The sequence below is a fragment of the Rousettus aegyptiacus genome, unplaced genomic scaffold (genome assembly GCF_014176215.1).
Source record: "Rousettus aegyptiacus isolate mRouAeg1 unplaced genomic scaffold, mRouAeg1.p scaffold_m13_p_4, whole genome shotgun sequence".
Taxonomy (NCBI): Eukaryota; Metazoa; Chordata; class Mammalia; order Chiroptera; family Pteropodidae; genus Rousettus; species Rousettus aegyptiacus.
The window spans coordinates 127,234,986-127,254,099 of NW_023416307.1; the positions used below are offsets into that span (position 1 = coordinate 127,234,986).

Here is a 19,114-nt window from a genome sequence, read left to right on the forward strand (position 1 = left end):
AAGTTCAGTTCCATTCAAACAGTACTCTGCTCTTACCCAAGGTTTTGAGTCTACCCATTCACTATTCGGGCCCTCCCTTTCCTTAATCGTGAAATCTAGGTTCCTATCAAAATAAACATAATTATTTACTTATTCTGACAACTTAAAATAGCTCCAAAAAAATATACACCATCAATTCAAACATATCAGTACTGAAAAAAGTTTTTGTTTTAAACTATATACATATTCCTTAGGATTTGTTGCCAAATTACTTTGTTCTAGAGTCTCTCCTAATCTCCCACACTGCGTGGCTATGGAAGGACTTCTCTGAATAACAGTGGTGGTTCACTTGTTCCCATTCATTTTTGTTTGGGGGAGGCTGCAGCCTGCCCCCGCTCCACCCACATTTTCTGCTTTACCTTTTCATTTTTCATAGGACTTATAAACTCCCAATAGACCAAATAATTCACTTAAGAACAAGATACTTTATTTTGTATTGTTTTATTATTATAATTTCTCATTTTCCCCCTTTGGGATGCAGCCTCATGGAGCAGGGGTTTTTGCTCATTGGACACTGGCACTTGTCCCTTGAAGGCAGGACTAAGAAAACCGGGCTTCATTCTGTGGTCAGGGGTGCTCTATCGAGTGGAACAGTCGCAAGGACTGAAAGAAATGGTCAGTCTTCACTTTTGTCCTATTACAGTTATTTTTTTTTTTATTGTTGAAGTATCTCAGAAGAGAGGAGGTTTGGGGAGTCAGGACACAAGTTCTCCAGGTGAGAGGAGGACATAACCAGCTACAGAGGTGATAGCCCCTCTCCTACTGAGGACTAGCTTGTCTGGTGTATGGTTGGGCCCCAATGAATGCATGTTAGGGACATGAGAAGGCAACAGAACAATAGAGGAACTTTCTATATACCTATACATGCCAGAAGGAACAGATGGGCACTGGGACTAACTATGAGACTCGCCAGAGGGAAATTTTGGGTCATTTCTGGGTTCTGGGCTTGGACAGGTGACAGAGGGACAGTGGCCCCAGGATGGAGGGGCCAGAAAGAGGGAAGAAGGGAGAATCACAAACCATTGTGGTAGTACAGTCTTTATTGTTGCAAACTAAAAATACGTTTCCAGTTTAGGCTAAATATAAAATTAACAAACACTCTTCATGAAAGAGTCACAACACAGAAGCATACAAAATAGTACAAAGGAGAAGATCTTCAGCAATCTCACCTTCCTAGATAGAGCCCATCCTTTGACTACCTGAAACCCCACTCAGTGGAGAGAGGGTTATGGGCCTCTGTCTAATAGAGGCAAACATCTGACTGAGGCAGTTAGATTGTCCCCACCACTGGGCCAACTGGAAGAGGCCCAGGAAGTGAGCATGGAGACAAACCACCTCCGAGGCTCCAGAGTGGGGAAGGGCGGGGGCTCAGAAGGGAGGCGCAGGCCCGCCCATCGATCCCTTTACCCCTCAAGAAACTTCCACCCTCCGTTCCTTCTCTGGCCTTCTTTTTCTCCTCTGATGGAGGTAAGTGGCCTGAAAAGGTTTCCAGGAGCTGAGGATGCCGTGAATGAGCTGTGTTAAAGAAAAGAGGTCCCCAAAGGGACTTCCTATGGAATGAGGCCACCAGAAAGACCAGGTGAGGCCTTGGCCAGCTACCTCAGTCAGAGTTCTCATGGAGCCAGAGGCTGTCCCCCACTCTTTCCCTGCCCCATTCCCTACCTAGGGTTGCCCCACATCTGACCAAAGGTTGTCTTCAGGGGCCTCTCTGGACCCAAGGTTTTTGAGATAACTAAACCTTTTTGGAAGAAACCAAAAAGATTACCCTAGGTGACCTCTTTTATTTTTAATTCTATACTTTAACAACTCTACAGGAAAAAGGAACACAGCAAACATCACACTTATTCTTGACATCCTTCCGCAATGTTATCTCATTATACACGTACATTTTAGCTGCTGTCCTCAGTGTGCACACACTATTTACCCTTTACACTATTTCATGTGTCCACAGCACCTGTGCACATCCCATTTTCAGTGGAGCTATGGCCTCCCTCCAGGTCAAGAACTGGAGAGCAGGCTGAATCATTCACCTCTATGCAGGCACTTGGCGTGAAGTACAATCAACACCATTGTAACCATCTTTCCTTCCCTCTTCAAGCTTTTCTCTAGGAAAGTGGGATCTCCAAGCCAGCTGGTACACAGAGTCTCTGATCATTCCTGTTACACATGTCTATACTGGTCTTCAGAAAAGATGAACCCATCGCAATGTACAGTGTCACCAATTTCCCTACAGCTCTACCAGTGCTGCAGATATATATATAACAATTGCATAGTTAATCCACCCATTTTATGGATGAGAAAACTGAGGTCCAAAAAGATGAAATTACTTTCCCTAGGGTGACTCAGCTAGTGGATGCAGATAGATTCAGTTCCAGAGGCACATCTCCTGACCCCATCAGTGCTCTGTCTGCCAGACAACTCTGCCTCTGGCAGTTGCTTCTACACATGGACATAGCAGGCTCTTTCTGACTTCTCCTGTCCTTTGTCCATGGAAGAAAACAGAAACACAGCCTTTCCCATCATGAGTCCTACGTCATGCAGACCAGGTTCCTCAGCTTCAGCTGGGCCCTTCTCCAAGCCTGCAAGATCCAGGCCCTGAAGAGTTTCAGAAGACAGCACCGTCATGGCACAGGCTGCCACCTCTTCCTTTTGGCAGCTGATTAGCTTCTGGGGTGAATTGGTGATTTTCTGAAAAATAATTTTCATTAATATTCATCAGATGAATAGTAATAGTAAAGCAGTACTAGTCCTAGAGCCTATCACAAAATCCCAATCATTTGATTAATTAAATTTCAAGCAACGAAGAAGCCTAAAGACAATTCTAACTTCTAGATCAAGGGCTTCCAACAGTTTCTGAGATCATCTCCCAGTTCACTGCCCAGCAGATCTGTTGGGGGCCCTGCTCCATCAGTGCTCGTCTCTGTGGGACCCTACCCCACAAAAGCCCAGAACATAATTTTGGTCAAAAATCTAACATTCTTCTACCAGAGAGCTCTGAAAATAATGATCTGATATGAGATGCTGTACAGACATCACCTACTAGGTTGCCCAGTCCAGAGATGGTGCTTCAGAAACACAAGTCCTTTCCCTACTCATATTTTATGTTCCTGACACCTTCTCCCAATGTCCTCAATACTTAATCATGACTGATGATAAAAATCCAGGTACCAACTTTTCAGAGAGACCCTCCCCAACCATTGCTAGCTTGCTCACCTCCACCATTTGGAGGTTCTTCTGCAGTTATCTCTCATGGCCCTTCCCGTCATCACTCCAAAGAGTGGCATGTGAGCACAGATAAATAGGCACAACGGTTTCCTCCACCTCAGTCCGCAGGAGACGTCAGCTTCATCGAGTCAGTTGCCCTTGATCCTTGTTTGTAAAGAAGCAGCTTCAGGAGCTCACTCTTAGTGTCCTCATGCAAATAATAGGAAAGGACAATGTACAAGCAGGGCTCATCGAGTGGGGGTGTCCTTGTGAAACCCACCACCAATTCACTGCTGCCGGTCCAGTCAGATTCTCAGGACACTGGCTACCTAAATCTGCAGTGGTTATACTTGGTTATTTTTTAAATTCTGGAGCAGCACTGTCCAAGAGAAGTATAACATGAGCCACGCAGACAATTTAAAATTCTCTAGCAGTACAGTTTTAAAAGTAAAAAGAAACAGGTAAAATTAATTTTAATACTATGTTTTATTTAAAAATCTTCCAAAATGTAATTAATATAAAATATTCCTATAATGCTTTACATTCTTTTTTTTTGTACTGAGTCTTCAAATCCACTGTGTTTGTTATATATACAGCACATCTTAATTGGCACTAGCCACATTTTAAGTGTCTAACAGTCACCTGTGGCCAGCGGCAACTATATTGGAGAGCGTAGTTGTACAACACTGAAGTAAAACAACATAATCTCAGAATTTCAGAAGCTGCAAAACTGTTGTCCCACAGGTTAGAACAAACTTTCAAGCAAGGTTCAGTGGATATATACATTTTCAGTTTGAATTCATTTTCGCCATTTAAAAACCGGGAAGGAGATCTCTCATGAAAGTCTAGATTTTTGGGTTTCTCATTTAAAACCTGAGAATCTGGTAGAACTGGCTCACATCCATTCCCTCTTGGCAGCAACCTGCTGCAACTGAGAAGCAGCTGCCTTCTTTAGCTGGAATATGTTTCTCATGGTCCCCATTGAATTACATGAATTGTACTGCACACTCTTTTCTGTTGTTGTTCCTGTCTGGGCGCCAGAGGCATCTGAGCTCACAAACTCCACTTTCTATGAAGCACAAAGAGTCATACTTGCAATGGTTTCTTGACAAATGACCAACTTGGGGCCATCTTTATGCTGGCTACTCACATTACAGTGGATGTGACAGCAAGAAGAGAAAGGATAAAGTGAGTCATGGGAAGGAAAGGAAGACTCTTTAGCACCAAAGCCTCCACTCCCATGAAGCAACTATGGAAGAAAGATAAAAAGAAAGAAATTATATTTTCAAATAGGGAATATACACTGAGCAGTCTTAATATAATTTTCCTTGCATATGTATTTCTGCTTTAGACTGTTACTCGGTGGTATTAACTTGAATGGAAAGGCATTCTTAATGGTATATTTCAGAGTACAGCTATCACCACCTGTAAAATTCTAGATGTAGACATGAAATATTTAATCCAAGCAGATAAATTAAACACTTACAAACTCAATAGGGCTTTTTAAAGAATTGTCAAAGATTTCCACTTGGTAATTTTCTATGGCGTAATTGGAAAAATGCATAGATTTTGCAAGCGTTGTTGGAAGTTGCTTTTTAATAATTTAGAGGATTATCCAGAACTAATGTAAATGTGAAAGTGCAGCCAGACTGTACTAAAGTCGAGGCTGAGAGAGGGAGAGATGGTGGTGGTGATGGACAGCTTCAGCATCTGTTTGGGATTTAATGAACACCAGTGATCTATTTCTTACACAGCACTGTGGGAAAGTCACATATTCGGAGAAATTGTTCACTTAAAATATCTGGGGATAAACAGAATAAAAATTAAAAGCCTTATGGACAAAAATGCATTTAGGAACAGACAACAAAACGATGTCGGGAGGATAGTAAGGAGAACAGAGAAGCAAAGTTGGTGGGAAGTCATGGTATCGTCTTCCACGGGTGAAAGTGGTTGTACCCACGTAGTCTTCTTATCTCTGGCCTCATTTAAGTTGTCCGTTTTTCTCCAAAAGCTCTTTTAGGGTGCGGCTCATAACACATTAGGATCCCTAGTTCTTGTCATTTGAGGGCTCTTTATGGCACCTGAAATTCTGCAAGGAACTGGCCCTTTACATGGTTCTATCCCTGGCCCTTTACTCTGTTGATCACTAACAACACACAGGGTCTTGGAAGGGATCCTAGTACCCCTGATCCTGAAGAAGGGAGGCAACTCTGCTGGGCCAAAGAATGTAGGACCAGAAGGGGAGTAATGAGAAGAGGGTGTTAGAAATGGCATGGCCTGTGAGTAAGGTGTGGGCCTGGGTTAAGAGAAAACCTACAAAGGGTGACTACTTAATGGAATCCAGCTGAGGAAGGCAGAACTTTTCACCATGTGTGGGAAAGAAGAGCCAGCAACCTGCTTGAGCCAGGAATGCTCCCCTTCTATTATTATCATTTTGGATTAGTTCAGGCATTCCTCTTTCCTTGCAGGGTTCCGCTTCTAGATATAACAGAGGAACACCAATCAGACCAATCCTCCTGTAGATAATTACTTCAAAAACTAATCAAAATAGAAAACCAACTTCCTTAATTCATCAGAGAGCAACAAAAAGTTGGCACTTGGAAGAACAGAATGTCACCAGGTTTCCCATTTTTTGCAGTTCCTTGTCTGAGGGTAGGTTTTTCTTGGCGCCATGAACAATGACGGTCTTACTGGCTTGAAGAACCAAAAAGCACATATGAATGCTAACACAAAAGTTAGAAAACAAGAGGAACAGGGTTAAGTGTTAATGGACTAAACACCCCAATTCAATGGAAGAGATTATTGAAATAGATTTGTTTTTTAAAACGAACAACTATAAGCTGCTATAAGAGATACACTTTAAATATGAGGACACAGATTAAAGTAAGAATATGGAAAGAAGATATACCACACAAACAGAAAATCAAAATAAATAAATAAATAGATAAATAAATAAATAAAGGCTATATTGATATCAGGATAAGAAATACTGTCAGTGATGAAATCATGATGATAAAAGGCACAATTACTCAGGAAGATGAAGCCATCATAAATATGCATGTGCCTAAATCAGAGCTTCAAAATATGTGAAAGAAAAATTGACATAAAAGATGAAACAGATACATCTATATGCATAGTTAGAGATTTTGTTGTCTCTCTCTCAATAACTGATAGAATTATACCAAAAAAAAAACTGAATAGCATTATCAAATATTTGACCCAATATATATTTATAAAATACTACCCCAACCACTGCAGAATCCACATTCTTTTATGCTTTAAGGAACTCTGAGCCCCTCAAGTTCTTGCTGAGGGAGAATGAGGCCCACTCTGCCTCCTGTGTTTGACACACCCCACTGCCTTCATGTTTAGCAGTAAACCATGTAGTCATTCAGAGAGGGCTGGAGAGGGAACTGATGAAAAGCATATTGGTAAACATTATGTAAAGGGAAAAATGAAAAGGGTCTATATATGTAAAGCCTTAGAACAGTGCCTGGTGCTTATCCCTGTTCTAAGGTCAGCTAAAGTTATGACCACCTAGAAGTTCTGGAGAGAAAAAGAGAGCTGGCATTAGGATGACGAGGTAGAGGAATGTCATGAAAACTAGATTGATTACACAGAGAATCCTTCCTCTCGTGTAGGGAGAGCACAGCCCTCATTCTCAGGGACATGCAGAGAGCACAAGAGTGACTCCATCCAGAGCCACTCCAGCCTGATGCAGAGCTACAGGAATGTATAGGTTGCAGGCAGGTCCCGCTCTAGTTGCTTCTGAGAAGCTGACTAGTAACTCCTTCCTCCCAGGAGAGAACTGTGAGGAATCCCTAAGGTGGCAGACATAGGTTTTGGTTTGTTGTTGTTTTTCTTTGTTTTTGAGCTGCTTCAGGCGTTGACGTCTGGAAGGGCTGGGGAGGGGACAGGAAGCAGCCAGATGGAACAATGAGGAGAGATGCTAGAGGCCTGTTTTTGCTTTTCTCCCACCTGGTGTGGGCACACAAGGCCTATCCCCACTGGGAAGCCGAGGTGGTCCAGTGTCCTCAGGGGTAAGAGAAGAACCCTGAGCTCGCGAGGAGCTGAGGAAACAGGTGGTTATCCTAAGTCACTGGGCAGGTCCAGATTGTTCCCCTGTTCCCAGCCAAAGGCAAAATACAGTCCATGCCTCCCACATTCACACACATGCACTTCACCCTGAGAACCAATGAGGCTCTTGGCATGTGAACTGAATATGTTGTGTCGGAACAAGTAACTGGATGTAGCTGCTCTTATAATCATGGGAAGGGGCCAAGAATGCTTGGCAGGCCAGTCGAGAATGGTAAGACTATGCATGATTCCTGAAATGCTGAGTATCCTGGGCTGGGCAACGCAGCTGTTCCTTTGGCCTGCCAGGTTCTGAGGGCAAGTGGCAGTGGCCTCATGGAACTGAGAAAGGTCCCTACTCCCTGGAGAAGGGAGGTCTTTTCAAGTTCCTCTAATTAGAAGTGACATCCTGTGCAAATGCTTATCAACCCAGGAAATGTGTGCCCATGCCCAACTACAGCCCAAACTACCACTGGTCAGTGTCATGCTAAAAGGAAAAACAGAGCACTCTTACCAAGGTGTCAGGAAGCACCACCACAGGGCAACAGGAGGACCGGAGCAGCCGGCCCATCTTCCAGATGAACAGCGGCACCACCACCAGGATCAGCATGAAACCAACAAACGCAAACAGGGCCAGCACCAGGGGGAGGGTCTCTCCTGGCAATGAAAAGATAAGAACGGGCTTAGGAGACATGGTGAAGATGCGATCTCCAGTCCTGGGCCTCCCTCACTTTTCTGGAGTTGGCTCTGTGCACTGGCCAAGATATCCTGAGATTTGATGTACGCCCCAGTGACTAAAATTACCACCATTAAAAGCATTTTTTTTTTTCTAGAATCCAGATTAAGGCTTGGTTTCCAGAAAGCCCCAGGGAAGATTAAAATCTTTTACTTAGGAAGGGAAAGGGAGGAGCATCAGCAGTTAAGCCACCAGCCTGTTAGCACGTACCTTGGCGCCACTGCCAGGAGGAAGGCAGAGTGCCAGGCCCCGGGCAGGATAAGGGGAGGTGCCAAAAGAGAACAGCACAGAAGGGGGCTGGGCGGTAACTGAAAACAAAGTGTGTTTCACAATTTGCTCTTGGCATAGATTCATATTATGGAGGAAAATACTGAGTTCAGAAAACATCCACATAATAACTGATATATCACAGCCCTATTATGGTTAAGTGACCTCCCCCGCCCCCCCTCCCCCCCCCCACCCCCGTCACACAGGTAGGGCTGGCTCCAAAGCCTGTGGTCATTCTACTAAGTAAATGGATCAGGAAGTACCAAGTGGGAGCATCTGAAGATGCAGAAGGGGCAGGTTATTTTCCCATCACTCCGTTCTATATACCTCGAGCAACTTATTTAGCCCCTCTAGCTGGACCCCCCCCTCCCACCGCCGGTGTAAAGGGCGGAACAGCCAGTGAGGCTGCAGAGAAGCCGGTGGTCTTACATATGTGTCTGGCGACACTGTACTTTGTTTCAATGCTTTTGGAAAATATTTTGGCAATATATACAAATGTTCATACTCTTTCATCTACTCCTGTGAGTGGATTCCAAAAAAATAATTCTAAGAAAGGAAACAATTATACGCATAAAGCAGTTCATAGCAACATCTGGACTAGAGCAACAGCCTATGCATAACCAGTCTCCCTCTCTGCTCAAAGTGGACTATCTACACCTCCCACTACCTCCAGGCGTGCTCTGTGCATTTTCTTCATAGCACGTACCACAAGGGAAACTATCTCATTTGTTTGTCTGTAGCCTGTCTCTCCAACTAGAAGGTAAACTTCATGAGAGCAAGGACTTCCCTGCTATATCCTAGGGACTAGCCCAGCACTTGACACATAGTCAATGCCCAATAAATATTCACTGAGTGAATGAATGAATCAGTTATTGAATATCATTTTCAAAAGCAAATGTAAATGACTTAACACATGGAAATAACCTAACCTTCCCCCTCTCCCCTAAATAGGGAATGATTTAATATACTATGGAACATCAGCGTGGTAGGATAGGAACTCAGCTATTAAAATGAGAATTAGGATATATACAAGCTTGCTCACCAAAGCATGGTTTGTTGTGACAAAAGACTGGAAAACACGAAATATACCTATTAATAGGGGATGGTTACATATATTTTGGCACATCCATATATTGGCTTATTGTGCATCTTCTTTAAAAATGAGGTAAAAATGAAGTAGATCCAGATCTGTATTTGCAGCCGCTCCTAAGCGCTAGCATCACTGTCTCAGCTCCACCTCAGCTCATCAGGCATTAGGTTCTCAGAAATATAAAAATGTAAATGGAAATTATAAAAGGGAACCAGTCAGAAATAAAGAATACATTATCTGAGATGAAGAGTATATTAGAATCAACAGAGTGGATGAAGAAGAGGATTGAACCACCCATATAGAGGATATGAAAGCCAAGGACACTCAATCAGAACAGCAAGAAAAAAAGAATCCAAGATTATAATAATAATTTAAGGAGGCTATGGAACAAAATTAAATGTAAAAACATCTAAGTCATAGGGGTACCTGAAGGAGAAGAGAGAGAACTAGGAGTTGAAAACCTATTTGAAGAAATAATGATGGAAACCTTCTCTAACCTGGTGACAGAAATAGACATACAACCCTAAGAAGCTCAGAGTCCCTAAAAAAGAGGAACCCAAAGAGGACCACACCAAGACACATTATAATTGAAATGCCGAAGGTTAAAGACAAAGAGAGAATCTCAAAAGCAGCAAGAAAAAAGCAATTAGTTACCTACAAAGGAGCACTCATAAGAATGGCAGCTGACTTCTCAAAAGAAACTTTGCAGGCCAAAAGAGATTGGCACAAAATATTCAACATGAAGAAAACCCGGGATCTACAACCAAGAATACTTTATCCCGCAAAGCTATCATTTAGAGTCGAAGGACAGATAAAGAGCTTTCTGGATGAAAATAAATGAATTCATCAACACCAAGCCAGTATTATAGGAAATGTTGGAGGGACTTTTTTAAGAAGAAAAAACATATGTCAAAAACATGAATAAAGATTGGTAATAACTACATACCTATTAACAGGTACCTCAAATGGGAAAGAAGTACTCCAACCAAAAGATAGGGTGGCTGAATGGATAAAAAAACAAGACCCCTACATTTGCTGCCTACAAGAGACTCACTCCAGATTAAATGACACACAGATTAAAAGGAAGGTAATGGAAAAAGATACTGTCTTGATGGGCCTAGAGGGTACTGAAGTAAATAGATAAAGACAAATAGCACATGATTTCACATGCATGCAGAATCTAAAGAACAAAATAAACCATAGCAATGACAAAAAAAAAAAAAAAAGGTGGAAACAAACTCATAGATACAGAGAATATTTTGAGGGCTACTAGATGGGAGGGAGTTGGGGGAAGAGTGAAAAAGGGCTTAAGAAGCACAAATAGATAGTCACAAAATGGTCATAGATATCTAAAGTATAGCATAAGGAAAATAATCAACAATGTTGTAATAAATATGTAAGGGGAAGAGGGGTACTAGATTTAGTGGGGTGATTACTTTGTGAGTTAACAGATCTCTAATCACTATGCTGTACAACTGAAACTAATATATTATTGTAGGCCACCTATAATTGAAAAAAACTCATTGAATTGTACAATGTAAATACAAGCAACTGTCTATTACATTTCGATAAAGCTGGGGGGAAAATGAGGTAGATCCATGTGTAATGACATGATGTTCACAATACACTGCTAACTGAAGACAAGCAAACTACAGAATGGTTAGCACAGTACAGTCCTATTTGTGCCTGTGAGTACTGGTATCACACAATGACTGGAAGATTAAATGCCAAATCTGCCGAAATAAATTCCTGAGTGAAAACAAGTACATTTTACTTTATATACTTCTGTTTTGTTGAATTTTTTTAAAAAGCTTGACCTATATAGTTTTAAAAATTAGTATAAAATGGTAATCAGAAAATTCACATGGGAATGTTATGGATATTTGTGAAGAAGCAGGTGCAAAGCAAATGTGCAATATGACTACATGTGTCTACACAAGGCAATGATGAAAGGATAATACCACTTTGGAGGGCAATTTGGGAACAGCAGTCAAAATTCAAATGCATATACCTCTCTGACCAGGCAACTCTACTTCCAGGATTTTAACATTCAAATATACCAGCAAAACGATCTATGTACAAAGTAATTATTAAAGCATTGTCTGTGATAGAAAAATACTGGGGGAAAAACTAAATGCCCATAAATAGGTGACTAGTTAAATTAGTTATATATGCACACAATGGAATACTACTATGTGTAGCCCTAAAGAAAGATGAGGAAGTTCTTTACAGATATGGAAAAATCTACAAGATATATAAAAGGAAAAAGACAAGATTCAGGATAGTGCATAGAGCATGCTACCATTTGTGCTAAAAGGAAGGGAAATATACAGAAACATACTAATTTACTTGTACATGCATTTAAAAGTCTTCAGAAGAATATACAAGACGCTAGTACCTGGCGGGGGAGGGAAGGAAGAATGGAAAAGATGAGTAGGAAAGAGAGTTTCTATGTATATCATCGTATTTTTTAACTTTACGAATGTACTAAATATTCAAAATAATAATTACTTTTTTTAAAGGATAAAAATTTATATACAAAAATGTCACGGGTGGTATTTTTGTGTGGCAGAATTGTGGGGTGTGTGGTTTGGTTTGGTTTCTTTTCAAAGGGTTTTTAAACATTGTGGGTTTTTAGACCGTAAAAAATGCAAAGAGAAAAATTAAGTTGAACAAGAGTCTATAGACTTCCCATACGGTCCCTTCTAGCTAAAAGCAGCTACGATATATAATGGGCTGCCTCCTCATACGGTCCGACGCTCAGGTTTCTGGCTGCCTCTCCTGCGCCCTGCCTCTGATTCCCAGGCAGTTCCACCTGGGAAACCAGCCTTGCAACATGTTGTCCCAGACCTAGGGAGCTTTCAGGGAGAAAGTATTCCAGATAGCTGCTCGGATGACCCCCTTTTAGCCCCAGGGTGGGCTCTTGCCTCTAGGAGAATTAGAGTGAAACACACTTTCACCACAGGAACCCACCAACCCTGGGAGGAAGGTCACTGAGACCAAGGGGAGACTCAGAACCAAACGACCCAACAGGCAGGCGAGTGTCCACCAGAGGGGCTGTCACCTGTGCAGGACTCCAGAGAATAGACAGGCCGCCCTTACCTTGCACATTGACACATTCTGCCTGGCTGAAGGCACTCTGCCTCCCAATGGCCTTCACGGATGTCTGGGCCTTTATACAGTAGGTAGCCCCTGGTTCCATGGTTTCCAAGTGCACTGGAATACCCCCGCTCCTCACCATTTTGACAAGTTCCTTTAAAAGACAAGAAAACAGTTATACGCTGAGGGAAGCAAGACAGGAAAGGGAGAGAAGAGCCAGGGAAAGAAAGCTGTAGATACTTCCTTTCCGGGATGTATACAGAATGTTTTCTTTCATCCCTTCCTTCCTTCCTTCATTCATATTCGTATATTTGTTAAACACCTATATGTGCCAAGCAGTGTTGTAAGCACTGGGATATAGCATTTAACAAAAAACGTCCCTGCTCTCATGGAGCTTATGTGGGGGAAGAGAGACAATATATAATATTGGTCAGGTGGTGATAAGAAAAATAAAGCAAGAAGGTAGAGTGATGAAGAAGCACTAAACAGAACGGTTAGGAAAGACCTCTCTGATAAGATAACATGTGGGCAGAGACCTGACGGTCAGAGATATGACTGAGCCAGAGGCTTGGCATGGCCACCGATGCCAGAGGGGATCAGTGCACAGAAGCAATGGAACCGGTGGGCAATGTCTCCTCACACATCCACCCGTCCACCCATCCATCCCTCTATTTATCCATCTATACATCTCTCCACTTTCACCTACCCCATGAGGCCTGTGCTCCACATCTGAACCACTGGATGCTTGTCTGGGCAAAGCCCAGATGACTCAGGGACATGCTTCTCTCTCAGCACAGGCCCTTCCAGTTTCCAAGGGTAGGGAGTGGGCTCTATCCCAAAGAATCTAAGGTAGCTGCATGCTCCCTCCTGCCCAGGCTCTGATCTGTCCGCCACACCACTCCATCTTCCTGGCTGACAATGCCATATCTTATCACTGGGCCCTGATCTAGTAGAAGTAAATATTGGAAACCATTGTTAATGGCTGTCTACATATCCATACCACCTTTCAGGGAAAACTATCCAACCTACGGCCCCTGTTGAGTGGGTGCCGGAGCACATGCCCTGCCCCCTAAGATACCACTATGAGGTCAGGGGTACCTGGCCTGAGAAAGTCTATCAGAGCCAGCCAGCAGCCTGTGACCCCTAAGTTTGGCCTGATTATCTGAGCAGGACCAATCATATTTCCTCCCCTAGGAATCGGTCTTGGGAAACTGAATACCTGGACCTAGAAGCAAGGGCAAAAGGGAGAGGCTACAGTGAGGGGGAATTAGGCCAGACAGGTCTTGAGGGGCTGGTGAAGCACAGCCACAGGAATGTGTAGGAAGGAATGATAAGGAATCAGGGCCTGGGGATGCTGGGAGAAGGCCACACAAAGAGTGCAATGGAGAGGACCCTTCAGAGGACTCCACAGGTGAGGGTCCCTGGATAAGGGAGTCTGAGCTAGCTCCGTTCAGAGATTCTGTGAGAGGCCCCTTATTGCATCACAGTAACCCTTATGATCAAGTCTATTTGTATTTGTATTGGCTGGAGAGGGCCTTGTCACCAAATCAGCTTTGACAGGGCTTCCATAGATTTGACTGTCCCCTGGTTTCTGCTCAAGTTCCACCCCTTCTGCTGCTGTGGCTGCTGCCATTTGATCATTCGACCCAGAGGGAGAGCTGACCTCACACCCATTCCAGCCTGCAGCAGTCATCTCACAGGGAAGGGTAGCACCCTATCTAGGCATCTGGGTGACCCACCAGCTCATAATTAGACGGGTTTATCCATAAGCCAGTTGCTGGCTCTCTGCCCCAACTTCTGTACCCTGCTCAAATACACACCCTCAAAAGGCTTGTGCCAGCTTTATACACTTTTGAAATCATGCAATTGATCTGGAACACCATGGTATCTGCTGCCACTAAACATGCCAGAGAGAATGACTGTGAAAGACAAGCCAATGAGGGAGAAGAAATCTTTGAAAAGGTACTGTGCATCCAACTATTTTAGAGTTTAGAGCAAGGACGCAGTCTCCCTACTTTAGCAAATCTGGTCTGAGAAGGATCCCCGCCAAGCCCTGAGTTGGACCGAGGCGGTCCTTGAAGAAGAGGCTACTGGGATTGTTAGCCTACTCGCATCTTTCCTTTCCCACATTTCACTCAAGTCTGCTTATCCTCGGGCCACCCCAGACAGTGAACGCTGCAGGGTCTGGCCTTTCACACCCACCTCTCAGAGGTTTGTGACTCTTTCCTCAAAGGCCAAGGCCAGAAATCTCACCTTGGCACCAGGTTCCCTCTTCCAGTAGGCAACAAGGAACTCAAACTGAGGCCCCAGGTCTTGTAGGTTAATAACCAGGTGGAAGCCATCCTTGGTAATTTCCATTTCAGGTGGAGTTAGGATAGCTGTTGGCAAGATAGGAGGAGAATCAAAGCCAGCCCCAGATAGGACTGATTTCTGTCCCAGGAGACCATGACCAAGCTATCAGTGGAAACATGCCTGGCTTGGGGGAAGGGAGGGTGTTGAATGTAGCTTCCCAGTGTGCAGAAGCATGTGTGCCAATACTCTCCTGTACTCAGCAGGTGCTCAGTAAATGCTTTTTAAATAACAAGCAAATGAAAAACAAACAAACAAATAACAAAGGCTTATCTATAGTTCATATGGACCAGTGATATGTACTGGCTGCCGCTGACTTTCAAGCATCAGCCAATCAGCAGCCTGTGGATGGGCTGGCCATGTTGTACTCAGCCAAAGGATTCTTCATCTCATACCCTTGATGGGGATGTTGAAAGATCAGAGGGCTTTACAAATTTCAATAATCAACTCTACAAATTACAGTATAAACATAAACACTATCTTTAACATTGCTGGATTCCAAATAGATTGGCCAGCATCCCCCATGGATACTTTCCCATTAGCAGACCAAGAACAGAAGGGCCCCCCACAGGCCATCTCTAGTCTCTGGCTAGTTATAGATGGATCCATGCTTGCTTCTCAGATCCAGATACTGCAGGACCAGAAGGGACACCCTTGGTTTGGGAAGTAGAATGGAGTGTGTTCTGTGCTAAATCCCCCTGTACTGGGGTCAGTCGACACTCAAAAGAAGAAGAAAGTCAGTTCCTACAGGGAGTTTTCAGAGAGCAGAGCAATTCCTGGCATTTGAAGAGCTGCCTAGACAGATGACAGGAAGACTTGGGGAATCAGGGACCAATTGTGCAAAACATCTCCAGTTCAGAGACTTCATATAAGCACACAGCACCATTAGAACTACCTCTGAAATACCTCTGGAAAGAAGAGAGATGTTTGACTCCTCCAGTTTTAGCTCAAACATGATTAGAATTGGATCCTCTGATCGATCATCATCTTTATTGAGAATAGAATTAAAAAAAAAAAAAAAAAGACCTAAAGTCATTTCAGTTCAGAGAGTGTTTTAACAGTGTTGGGGCAGGAACCTCTGTACTATGTATTCTGCAGACTCTTTTAATCCATCCAAAAGAAAGTAAATACTATTCCTGTTGTACGGATGATGTAACCGAGCCTCAGAGAGGTTAAGTGACTTGCCCAAAGTCACACAGTTAATGGCCAGAAATTAAGCCCATGTCTTTCCCAAGTTTCTAGACTCTACTATATGGGGTATTTAGCCTCTGTACCAATGGATCCTAACTCCGGCTCTGCACTGAGAACAGCCTGGGGAGAATGTTAAACTCCCATGAACAGGATGCACGAAGATCATTTAAATCAGACTCTCCAGGGATGGGCCCCAGACATAAGTAGTTCTAAAGCTCCCCTGTGACTTGAATGTGTAATCGAGGTTCAGAACCTCTGCTCTCAAAAAGGCTTCCTTGTAATAGTTGATCTTTTTTCAGGGTCGCCTTAAAACAAAATTTTTCACATGTTTGGGGGAGAAGTCAGGGTGATCTTTTCCAGAGGCAAAAGAACACTTAATGCCCTTAAGACCCATGATTCCATCCCAGCTCTGTAGCTGACTCTGCCTGCACAGGGGTCTCACAGGCTCACATCTGCTACCTTTTGGTGCAGGTACAGACCCCTCCTGTTCCTCAGCTCCTCCTGTGCCATGACGTTTTCTTGTTTACATTGGCCTCCTCAAGCACAAGTTGTTACTGCACACACACCCATCCACTTAGTTTTGTAGGCACTTCTTATCTCTCTCTGACCCATGCTTTCTTTTCCAACAACAGCTGCCAGCCCCCAGCAATAGTCTTGGCTGGAGCCCCGTGCTCTCAGGAGCCAGAGGGAGGTGGTGCTGGGTGCTGCCTGGGCACCGCAGGCAGAGGCAGTGTGGCACCACCCTCCAGTGTCACTCAGCCTCTCCTGGTGCCTGGCACTGAAATCCCACAACTTCCATCCTATCATCCCAGTGCCTGGGCAGAACAGTCCACATTCTGCACGAAAATTCCTATTGGTATCACATTCCAATGGTCCCATTTCTGTCCCCACCTCTTCTTCCCAGTAGCAGAATGCTATCGTAGGACAGCACTGCACTGAACATTTACACATTTCATCTTCTATGGTCACCACAGCAACACAGGGAGGCAGTCTGTTGCCCTTCTTGTAGATGAAGAGTCAGGGACCCAGCTATCGATGGCTGAGCTGGGATTTGAATCACATCCATCTGACTCTACAGAGTTAACTTCCCCTTCAAATGTATCTTTGCCTTCTTCAGCCTCTTCCAGCTTGGGCTCCCCCATCTTCTAAACTCTCCTGATTTTTACCCAGTCTCATGCACTCATCAGCGACCTTTCACTCATCATCCCATTATTGTCGATGTTGCACCTAACCTTCCTTTGTTCTCACTCACGAAGGAGGACCTCTGCCACATCAAGAAAACAGAGATCACCAAAGGCCTTTCCCTTACCTCTCCTGCAGCTCACATTATTGCCCATATCTGTCACAGAGGAGGAGTCGCCTTTCTCCTCCCGACCTCCACTCAATCCTCCACCCAGCAGCCTAACCACCATTCCCATCGTTCCATGAAGCCACTTTCTCAAGAACCCATTTAGGGGTCTCCTTCAGGCTTTTCTTCTATTCTCCCATCCATGACCCTCTACCTGCCCAGCCATCTATCTACTGGTATCCTTCCCTCTATCTGCTTTTTAAACCCTAAGGTTTCCCAGGATCCTATCCTGAGTTCTCTTTGTCCTCATATCCTGTGCCTGGACAATCGTATCCACTCTGAAGCCTTTAGCTATTAAGTTCATGTTGTGTGTCAGGCCTTGACCTGTCTGAGCCCCAGGGCCTGATTTCCAGCTGCCATTCAGAGACATCTGGGCATGATATCTTGTAGGAACCTCAGTCTCAAAGCCAGGAGTCTCTCTTATTCCTCCAGAGCTGTTGTCCCTCCTGAGTTCCCTGACTTGAATGACATTCTCACAACTCCAGCAGGAAGTTGGATACCATCATCGTGTCTTCCCACTCCATCTCCCAACAACTTGCCTCCAAACTCTGTCCTAACTCGGCCATGTCTTGAATTTGTCCTCTCCTTCCTATCCCCTCCTCCCACACCTGGAATCAGGACCCACTTTGGTTCAGCTGAAGTGTTACAGCCCCCTCCTCACTCTTCCCCTGCCTTAGAGTCTTATCCCACCCCAGCTCCCTTTCCACACAGTAGCCAGAGTGATTGTTTTGTAAGGTAGACCCGGCTTAGACCTTCTCTTCTTCAGACTTCCTCTACTGATTTGATTAAGCTTCATTCATGTCAAAGTCCTTTACCATGTTACCAGCCGCTTCCTCACCCCCTGGCCATTCAGTCTTTGCTCCTGCTGTTCCTCAAACACGAATACCTTTTTATACACTGGCCATTGCTTGTGTTCTACTGTATTGGGCCACCTATCTGTATTCTTCTCTTTCTCAATCATTTTTCAGGTACTATTGCTATAGAAAAGTTATTTCCCAGTGACCATAGAAGGGCAACTGTTTCCGGTGGCTCTGTTAAATCCTATTACACAAAGAAGGTGCTCACACAAGGCAACAAACATGGGGTTAGTGAGGCACCAGATGGGAGTCAGTATAAGATTTCTTGAGGCACTGTCAGGGTAGAAAGATGTAGTCCTAGCTCCACTCCTCACTTCCAGAGCAGCTTTCCTTCTGGTTTCTTGATGTCATTGTCCCCACAACCTGCAAACCCTGACAGAGATAGGGAATGACTTCAAAGACTCTTTCAAAATGAGAAATAGGGCATGTGAAAAGCAACTGGCAATATTTTAAATGGATCAGTTAGGGTTCTTTGTGTTCACAGTACTCTGGCTTTGCAAGACTAATTTGATGCCAAAAAGAATCCTGAAAGTCTCAGAGAATATGGTTCCTGAAAGGGAGGCTGGTGGGGGTGGGAGAATAAAGAGAGAAGTATCTTACTTGAGTTTCGATTAAAGGGGTACTCCAGGGTGCTCCAGACTGAGGTCTGTGAGCCCAGCGCAGCCCTGACGCGGAGGTTATATGGCACAGTTGCAGTGATATCATCAGTGATGTCACACTCAGGATCTTTGGTGGGTGAGCACCTGCTGCTGGGAATCCAGATGTGGCTCAGGTACAGGGTCTCATACTCTCTGGCCAAGGAGAGAAAAGCACAGCATCACAATTGCCCCTTCTACCCCGGCTCAATGATGGTTGCACGT

General features: G+C 44.0%; 1 protein-coding gene across 1 annotated transcript in view; it reads right to left on the reverse strand.

The window, feature by feature from the left end:
* Nucleotides 1-655: 655 nt before the first annotated feature.
* The window catches only part of IL20RB (interleukin 20 receptor subunit beta), a 33,306-nt gene continuing 14,847 nt past the window's right edge, over nt 656-19,114 (reverse strand). Inside the window, exons 3-7 of the mRNA XM_016151161.2 lie at nt 18,855-19,045; nt 14,763-14,887; nt 12,513-12,663; nt 7,832-7,974; nt 656-2,727 (exon numbers count right to left, since the gene is read on the reverse strand). Coding sequence (XP_016006647.2) covers nt 2,479-2,727; nt 7,832-7,974; nt 12,513-12,663; nt 14,763-14,887; nt 18,855-19,045 — 859 coding nt within the window. The 3' untranslated portion in view covers nt 656-2,478. The remainder of the gene's footprint in view (nt 2,728-7,831; nt 7,975-12,512; nt 12,664-14,762; nt 14,888-18,854; nt 19,046-19,114) is intronic.